This window comes from Sebastes fasciatus, chromosome 9, assembly GCF_043250625.1.
Source record: "Sebastes fasciatus isolate fSebFas1 chromosome 9, fSebFas1.pri, whole genome shotgun sequence".
Classification (NCBI taxonomy): Eukaryota; Metazoa; Chordata; class Actinopteri; order Perciformes; family Sebastidae; genus Sebastes; species Sebastes fasciatus.
The window spans coordinates 923,201-932,869 of NC_133803.1; the positions used below are offsets into that span (position 1 = coordinate 923,201).

The window sequence follows — 9,669 nt, forward strand, 5'->3', positions numbered from 1 at the left end:
CTAGCTTGTCATTCTGCCTGCCTGATTTGAACATTACGTGCTTTGGCACCCTCATTGCCCCAAAATGTCTCTGTCAAAAAAGAGAAAAGTGGACGCAGAGTGCAGACTGTTCCAAGAAAAATGGTCATCCTCCTATTTATTCACGGAAGTGAATGGGAAAGCTGTGTGTTTGTTGTGTTTACAGCAAGTTTCAGTGCTGAAAGAATATAACGTTCGTCGCCACTATGAGACTCTTCATGCCGACAAATACAACAACCTTCAAGGACAACAGAGAAGAGAGAAGGTGAATGAATTGTTGGCGGGTCTGAAGAAACAGCAGTCTGTGTTTACTCATAGCCGAGAAATCAGTGACGCTGCAGTGAAAGCTAGCTATCTTATTGCTAATGAAATTGCAATGGCTTCAAAGCCATTTAGTGAGGGGGAATTTGTGAAAACATGCATGCTGAAGGCTGCGGAGATTGTGTGCCCTGAAAAGCGCCAGGCTTTTTCAAATATCAGCCTGACAAGAAACACAATTGCAGACAGGATTTCTGATCTTTCGGCGGATTTGGACAGCCAATTGAAGCGCAAAGTAAAGTCATTTATTGCGTTTTCAGTTGCAATTGACGAAAGCACTGACATTACAGATGTTGCGCAACTGGCCATATTCATCCGTGGAGTTGATGACACTTTGACCGTCACCGAGGAGTTCGTGGAGTTGGTGCCAATGACGGATACCACAACAGCAGCTGATATTTTCACCGCACTCGTCGGCGCCCTGGACAGGGTCGGAGTGGACTGGTCCCGCGCTGTCAGCCTTGGTACAGATGGTGCGCCCTCAATGATCAGGAAAAAAGCAGGTGTTGTGACAAAGTTCAGAGAGAAAGTGCAGACTGCAAATGGAGAACGTGATTTTTGGACTTTTCACTGTATTTTGCATCAGGAGGCTTTGTGTTGCAAGTCATTAAAGATGGATAACGTCATGAAGGTGGTCGTCCAAACTGTTAATTTCATCCGATCCAGAGGCCTGAATCACCGTCAGTTTGACAGCCTTCTCAGGGAGAAAGGCCACAACTATAGGCTGCCATACCACACCGAGGTAAGATGGTTAAGCCGAGGTGCTGTGCTGAGGCGTTTCTTTGAATTACGAGAGGAAATTGAACAGTTCATGGAAAAAAAGGGCAAACCAGTGTTAGAATTTCAGTCCACAGAATGGATGCAGGACCTTGCATTAATGGTGGATGTTACAGAGCACTTGAATAACTTGAACAAAATGCTGCAAGGGCACAACAAAGTTGTCACGCAGTATTATGACAGCATATGTGCGTTCAAGTTGAAGCTGTCATTGTGGGAGACGCAACTCGCAGGTGGTGATGCAGCTCACTTTCCTTGTCTGAAAGATGTGTGCGCGACCCAACATGCCGCAGACATGAAGCGGTTCAAAGATAAAATAACGGGACTATTGCGGGAGTTTGAGCAACGTTTTCAGATTTTTGGTGAACTGGAGAAAGACTTCAAAGTGTTTTGCTCGCCATTCACCGCGAATGCCTCTAATCTGCCCGTCAACATCCAACTTGAAATAATAGACTTGCAGTGTGACTCAGATTTGAAGGGCAAATTTGCTGCAGCTGGCTTGGACACATTTTATCAGTATCTCTTGCCACGTTACCCCAACTTGACAGCCCTTGCTGCAAAAGTGTTGTGCATGTTTGGAACCACATATCTTTGTGAGCAAGTTTTCTCTGTAATGAGCATTAATAAAACAAATCTGCGCTCAAGGCTCACGAACAACATCCTGAAATTGGCTGCCACTCAGGATGTGACGCCTGATATTGATGCACTTGTGAAAGCTCAAAGATGCCAGGTTTCAGGAGTGAAATAAACAATGGGTAATCCCACTTAAAATGCTGCATGAGACACTGCACCCTGATATAGTTCTGTGAAAATGATTGTCTTCTGTGGAAATTTAAAGAAAGTGAACAGTGTGTGATTTACTGTAATAATGTCAGTCACTTCAATTCATAAGTTTGGTTTGTTGAAATTGTTCATGCATTGCACAGCTTTTATTTTTCTATCAATAAATAGTTTAGCCTACAAGGCAGGGAGTAACTCAACCCTCTTGAATAGTTTCTACCTCAGTTTGTATGGTTTGTTGAGTTAGCACAGGATTAATATGTGGAAATGACAAATGAGGTATTTGATACCTAGAAGAGTTGTTTTATTTATTTATTATTTATTTCGTATTTTGTTCAATCCCAGATAGGCTGTGACTTAAAGTTTAATGGCTTTGTAGATACACTGAGACGAAGTTTAAGTTCCAATCACTGAGGCATTGTGTTCTTGAAATTGCACCAATTTTTTCCTCAGAATTTTCAACTAACTTGAAGTGTTTTGTCAAGAGGATTATTTGTGATGTGTACATTTTCAGAATGTGCTTGTACTATTTTGGACCAAAGTAAAACAAAGAAAATAATCTGAAGTTGTCGTTATTTTTAAGTTATTATGCCATGATTTTACCGGTCCGGCCCACTTGAGAATAGATTTTTCTCCATGTGGCCCCTGAGCTAAAATGAGTTTGACACCCCTGGTCTAAAAGAAAGGTCAGCAAACACTGTAATTGGTCTGTTAACACCAGAAATGACATGAAATGTATAGTATTCAACAATGGAGTGTGGAAGCTGCAGACCGTAGACAGTACATACCATGATTCTGTGTGCTATTTCAACAGTTCATTAGTAAAGGCAGATAGAAATTAGTTATAGAAACAATAATACTTTGGTTAAAGGTTCTCTATATGGAACTCAAGGCACATCCATTGCCTCCATACGGCTCTCAACATGGCTGAGCCGAGCTAACAGCTAACAGTGCTACCAGTGCTGACAGAGCTAACAGTGTTAACCTGGGGGGAACCAGAAGGGGGCCGCTACGCTTTCGTGACCGACAGCGTTATCAGCTGTAACCGCTGTATGAGAGCAGTGCATAGCTAGCCAGTGGGGCCCGCTCACATGCACTGACGTGTGGCACTCACGTCACACATGATGAAGACCATGGAGCGGCTCCTCCTCAACCTCATCAGACCTCAGGTGCAGCATGCTCAGGATCCACTGCAGTTTGCTTACCAGGCGAATGTCGGGATGGAGGATGCAGTCCTCTACCTCCGACACCGGGCCCACTTGCACCTTGACAAGGGAGGTGGCACAGTCAGAATCTTGTTTCTTGACTTCTCCAGCGCCTTCAACACCATCCAGCCCCGTGTACTACAGGACAAGCTGGCCAGGATGCAAGCGGACCCACACCTGGTGACCTGGGTCAAGGACTACCTCACCGGCAGACCACAGTATGTCAGGTTGAAGGACATCACATCTGACACTGTGGTCAGCAACACCGGTGCTCCACAGGGGACTGTACTGGCCCCCCTTCTCTTCACCCTCTACACGGCGGACTTCAACTACATCTCTGAGTCGTGTCACATTCAGAAGTTCACCGACGACACGGCCATTATGGGATGTGTTGGGGGTGATCAGGAGGAGGAGTACAGGAGCCTGGTGGGGGACTTCGTCACCTGGTGTCACTCCAACCACCTGCAGCTCAACACCTCAAAAACCAAAGAGATGGTCATAGACTTCAGGAAGTCCAGACCACCCCCAGGACCGGTCCAGATCGATGGGAACGAGGTGGAGGTCGTGGGTACCTACAAGTACCTCGGGCTGCAGCTGAACAACAAACTGGATTGGACAATAAACACTGACCACCTCTACAGGAAGGGCCAAAGCAGACTGTACTTCCTGAGGAGGCTGGGATCATTTAACATCTGCACAAAACTCCTGCGGATGTTTTACCAATCTGTGGTCGCCAGCGTCCTTTTCTACACTTTGGTGTGCTGGGGGGGCAGTACAACTAAGAGGGACACCTCGAGGCTGGACAAGCTGATCAGGCGGGCCTGCTCTGTGGTCGGCATGGAGCTTGACTCTCTGGTGACGGTGGCAGAGGAAAGAACACTCAACAGACTGCTGGCCATACTGGACAACGCCAGCCATCCTCTGCACGCCGTCATCACCAAACAGAGGAGCTCGTTTAGCGGCAGGCTGCTGCTCCCCAAGTGCTCCACAGACAGACCCAGGAAATCCTTTGTCCCCTGAGCCATCAAACTGTACAACACCTCTCTATGGAGAGGGGGGGGGGGACAAAGGAGGACGGTCTACAGGGCAGATAATAATGCACTATACTCATTTTTAACAGTCTCTTCTGCACTATATTCACTTTTTTAATAGTCGTGTATCACAGCTGTTACTCTGCACTATATTCAGTTTTAACAGTTTTCTTCTTCATCTTGTATTTTTATATCTGGTATATTTTTTTTTACTTTGTACTTTGCACTACTAACTTTTTTACTGCCTTTTTACTAACATGTTTTTGCACTATGGAATTGTGATGCTGGAAACTTGAATTTCCCTCGGGGTCAATAAAGTTACTATCTACCTATCTATCTATCGATCTATCTATCGATCTATCTAATATACACTAAAAGGCGTGTGTGGCCGACCTGCTGATGTCAACAAAGCACAGAGAAGCTCAAGCCAAGTGTCAGTTCACAGCCATGTCTGTCCGAAATGTCATCCCTTCATCATTTTATCCTGTTATAACATTTGTGTGAAATTGTCATAATTAGCAAATTAATTCTTGAGTTATGGCCAAAAACGTGTTTTGTGAGGTCACAATGACCTTTGACCACCAAAATCTAATCAGGTCATCCTTGATCCAGGTGGACGTTTGTTCGAAATTTGAAGAAATTGTCTCAAGGCGTTCCCGAGATATCACGAGAATGGGACAGATGTGAGGTCCCAGTGACCTTGACCTTTGACATTACACCACCAAAATTGAAGTAGTTCGCCCTTGAGTCCAGGTGGATGTTTGTGCCAAATTTGAAGAAATTCCCTCCAGGCGTTCCTGAGATATCGAATGGTCCGGACGGACGGACAAGCCGTAAACATGATGCCTCTGGCCACAGCTGTCGCTGGTGAGAGGCAGAACAAAACACCGGTCCTGTGTTTGTTGGACCATTCACATCCCCTCTCTTTTTATTCTGTCACTGACTCTGACCACTGAATATTCATATTTATCACTACACGTACAGACTACATGGCGTACAAATGACATGACAAAAGCAAGAAAGGCGTTCTAATTGCATATTGTGGTGTCATTCATACATCTGGGGTTAAATATGAATGTGTGTGTGAGTGTTATTTATTTATATATACATACATACGCATATACAGTATATATACATACAATTTATTTATTTGTATATGTATGTTTTTCCTGTATCTATAATGGCTTATTTTATATTAATATTGTGTTTGTTAAGATTCTTTGTACGGAGAATGTTATTATCGGTGAATGTTTGTTCTGTTGTTTCAAAATGAACAAAAAAACAATACATATAGTACTGAAATAATAATAATAATTGCATACACAAGACACAGAAATGAAACTGGTTAAATAAGAAACACAATAACTCATCCCCCTGCTTGTACTGGAGCTTTCAACTGTATCACACAGTTTGCTGATAAGGATCATGTAATATGGTGGAATGATGTGAGACTGTATATGATCTGTTGCTGGTGAGTTTGACAGATAAAGTTTGGTTGTGATGAGGGACATGAGACAACAGGTAGAGGAACAACCACATGGTTCATTATTCTTAATCAGTCTGGTGACTGCAGACTCAGCAAACACTGCCAGTCAAGTAGAAGCCAGTAAGTAGTATATTCAGATAAAACGTGCAGTAGAGTTGGCCTCCGTGCATTTCACATGTCAAAGACATTCTCTCTGATAGCTGAAACAGGCCTCCTGTTCACTCCTTTTATATTCTGTGGAAACTGTCCGTTATCAGACTGGCCCAAGCAGCCAGTGTCTCACTGCAGTACAATAGATGTCATTCTTTACTTCAGAATGTTTCACTCCAGATGTCTAGACCTGGTGTTAGAATACACTGATAGCTGTTCACCTGTCACCCCTACAGTGGAGTTACATGTCTGTCCTGGTTTACACATGTTTACACAGCGTCTACGTTTCCCAGAAAGTCTCTTCTGTGGTCAGATATTCCATGAGTTAATGCTCCATTACAGGCCCGTCAGAGCCTTGGAGCAGATACTGTCCTGGCTCTGAACTCTCCAAATGTGCCACACTCTCAGCACGCTGGCTCAAACATGCAACAGCATGTCTTCACCGTTAGAGCTGAGGAGGAAAAAGGAGCCAGCACGTAGGAAAATGTGACTGAGCTCTGAAGAGTCAATAAAAGGTTGTGGAGTTTAAGGTCTTTGGGAAGAAGAGTCAGGAGAGCTCCAGCTCGTTGTCCTGACGCTGCCCAGATAGAAGGATTATCACATCTGTGTCTGGACGGAGAAAGAACTGGTGAACCACTCCTCTCTCTGGCCCACAGCTCACACTCTCTCAGAGTATTTCTCACTGAGCCATGAAGTCTTGTTAAACGGCTCTGATGTGGAATAGCTCTGACTCACCGGCTTAGCAACACTCATACACAACACACACAACACTCTCTCTGTAATATCTGATATGAGGGAGGCAGATCCCAGTTTGATCTCTTCTGATACACAAACGCAGAATACCAGCGCTCTTTTTGGTTCGTTCACTTTAAAATCTGTACTCTGATTACAATCCTTCTTTGTGTAGCTCAACTGAGGCTGTAACTGTTAATGCAGCTGGGTTAGATATTCGTATAACAACAATGACTAAGAAACAGGATTTAATGGAGACAGGTCATCTTTGGCTGATACCTGATCTAGAATTATGACCAACGAGTGATGGCTGAATGTTTACATTTTTCAAAATAAATGACAAATTTGATTTTATTATATATTTTTTTATTATTTTCCCTGTTATACTGAAAACGTACTGAAATGTTGGTTGATGGCAGTCAAAACCAAAACTACATTTCTATATTCCATAATAAGTAAGGGATAATGTACAGCGAGCCGGTCATTGTTGTGAAAGAATCCCCGACAGGGCGATGCTGCAGAGGGGTCTCTCATCACCCTGTCGGGATTCTTTCACAACAATGACCCGCTAGCTGTACATTATCCCGCTTATTACACGGCTACTGACTGAAGAAATCAATAATTTGACACAAAAACGGTCCTCCAGAGTCCGACATCAGAGCTGGGTCCATAGCAACAGTTTGTTATACATAGCAACGGTCTGTTATATGATTGAGGGCAAATTCCAAGCTACACCTGAGCTCTTTTATTTCTTTGAGAAGCGACACAAGAAGATCAAGTTATTTATTAACCCTGGACGGGACATCTCTGTCCAGAGATGAAGATTACGGTTTGGTGGATGTGCTGCTGGAGTCCATGTTGTCCTGTTGATGGTAGTAGTGATCCATAGACGTCCGATAAATCCTCCCGTGTGAGGGTAATCCATTTCCTGACTCTGGAGGAAGATTATAATAGTTTGAATTTTCAATTAGTTATATTTCATTTTAGTTTTGACTTTCTGATTTAATTTTAGTTTAGTTTTCAGAGTGTGTTTGATAGTTTTAGTTTAGTTTTCATATATTTAGTTTTAGTTTTACAGTAGCCTGGTTTTAGTGTGTTTTTGTTTGTTTAGTTTCTCTTAAAGGAATTTTTTGTATTATTTAGTTTCAGTTTACTAACAATATTTTTCACTACTTATTACTATTTTGGTTTTAGTTTATGCTACTATAATAACCCTACTCTGGATGGAGGGCAGAATGTTCTCTGCAGTCCTGACTGTCCGTTGTAGTCCGTTCCGTTCCTGTTTGGTGGCCATGTGTTGGACATCCACTGGAGGACCTGGGAGATGGTGGATCCCAGAAACCCGAAGGCTTTATGTAAGGTCAATATGTAGGCTAATTTAAATGTGTACATTAATATAATAATAATAAGTTTAACGACTAGTATTTCTTGTGCCGACTAGCGAGCGGTCCCACTTTACTGCTGTCCAGCACTGCAGTGCAATATGGGACTACTTTATTAGACTGTTTATTTATTGTCTTTATTGCTCTATGTTCCAGCTGCAGACTGGATGTGTGTGTCTTGGCAACTTCACTGGCATCTTTCACTTCCTGTGACTCAGTAGAAACTCGTGAAACTGTTGACAGAAACACTACCAGTTCTGTAGCTGGTGACATCCTGTCAGGAGACACACGCACACACACACACACACACTCAATATGGAAACACCACCAGTATGCTCCGTACACAAAGATTAAGTCATATTGAAACATAGATAGATAGATAGGTAGACAGACAGACAGACAGACAGGCAGACAGATAGATAGATAGATAGATAGATAGATAGATAGATAGAAAAGAAAGAGAAAGATCATCGATTGCCCACATAAACTAGTAACGTTTCATGTGAAGCGTAATGTGCATCACGGGTCACATTCGCTCTTGGACAGGCTGAGCACAGTTCATCCCCGCCGAACCTCACTGAAATATCAGTCACTTTAGGAGTCCTGTGCTTATCAGCTAACCCGCAAACTTGGTAGAAAATAACGTATGACCTGTTAAATACAACTGCAACAACTGCAGTCATTCGGCTAATATTCCAACCCCAAAGCAGTGATAACTTGGAATATATTTAATTTTTTCCACAGCTTCACCCGTTCTCACTATCGCATTTCACCACAACAAAGTTCGCCCATGGGAAGCGACAACAACACTTCTTCCACACAGACTGACAAGTGCTTTTGATCTACTTAGTTGAGGTCTCTAAATCCCTCATATGTCCTATGTGCTGGTACAGAGAGGACATGTGAAATCCTTGTCTACTAGCAGCCTACCACTACCTATCCTATCACTCCACACACCAAGTTGTTGCGAACTTTTTCAGTTTCGCCTCCAGCTGCTGCAGCAGTCCCAGCCCAGCGTGAGGCCACGTTACTGCTGACGTCAACGTAGATGGAAATTAATAGTTTGACACATGTCCATTGTTCCTGTTATTGAGACAAATGAAAGTTATTTACCTGTTAGCAGCGCGGTGGGCATCAGACAGCTGTAGAAGAGCCAGACTATCACCTGGAGATCCATGTCAGCAGCCTCCGGATCAATACTCAATAATCCCCGATGATCAATAGATCAATAACTAGCACTGATCAGGGCACAGACACGTGTTACCCAACGTATCCGGCTCCATCGGGGTTGATTGGGACAGAGCGTTAATCCGATACTCATGATCTTCCATCAAAAAAAGGAAAGCAAACTTTAGTGCAAAGTGTTGAAGTTGGATCAGTCGACTGTCCCGGTCCCGGTCCCGGTCCGGTCCCGGTCCTGTTGTGTGTTTAAAGCTGTGTTCTGGGTGTTTCAGCAGCACACCGACTCGGTTCAGTGAAGTTGTCGGGAGGAAGAGAGCTCTTGTTGCGTGTGTTCCTCCGGCGGGGCCCAGTCTGGAGTCACTGGGTAGTGGTAGGTGGAAAATGTGATTCACAGGCTGCTGAGTGTGGAGGGCGTTCATAGAGGAGCTACAGAGGAGCTATTCTCCACCCTGCTGCTGCTCCTACTGCTGCTGGTCACCTCCCTGCTGCTCCATCAACTACTTCTACATTACTAAGAGTTGCTATAAATTGTATAAAGTTCAGGCTCCTCATCTAAAGGTAATATCAGGCCGGTCTGGGTTATTATAGATTACTGTGTGAGAATGGCT

The 9,669-nt window shown here is 43.7% G+C and overlaps 1 protein-coding gene across 3 annotated transcripts in view; it reads right to left on the reverse strand.

Annotated features, from left to right (window-relative positions):
* The window catches only part of piezo1 (piezo type mechanosensitive ion channel component 1 (Er blood group)), a 172,776-nt gene extending 163,107 nt beyond the window's left edge, over positions 1-9,669 (reverse strand). For all 3 annotated transcript variants that reach the window (XM_074645453.1, XM_074645454.1, XM_074645452.1), the window contains exon 1: positions 8,993-9,669. In XM_074645453.1, coding sequence (XP_074501554.1) covers positions 8,993-9,056 — 64 coding nt within the window. In that variant the 5' untranslated portion in view covers positions 9,057-9,669. The remainder of the gene's footprint in view (positions 1-8,992) is intronic.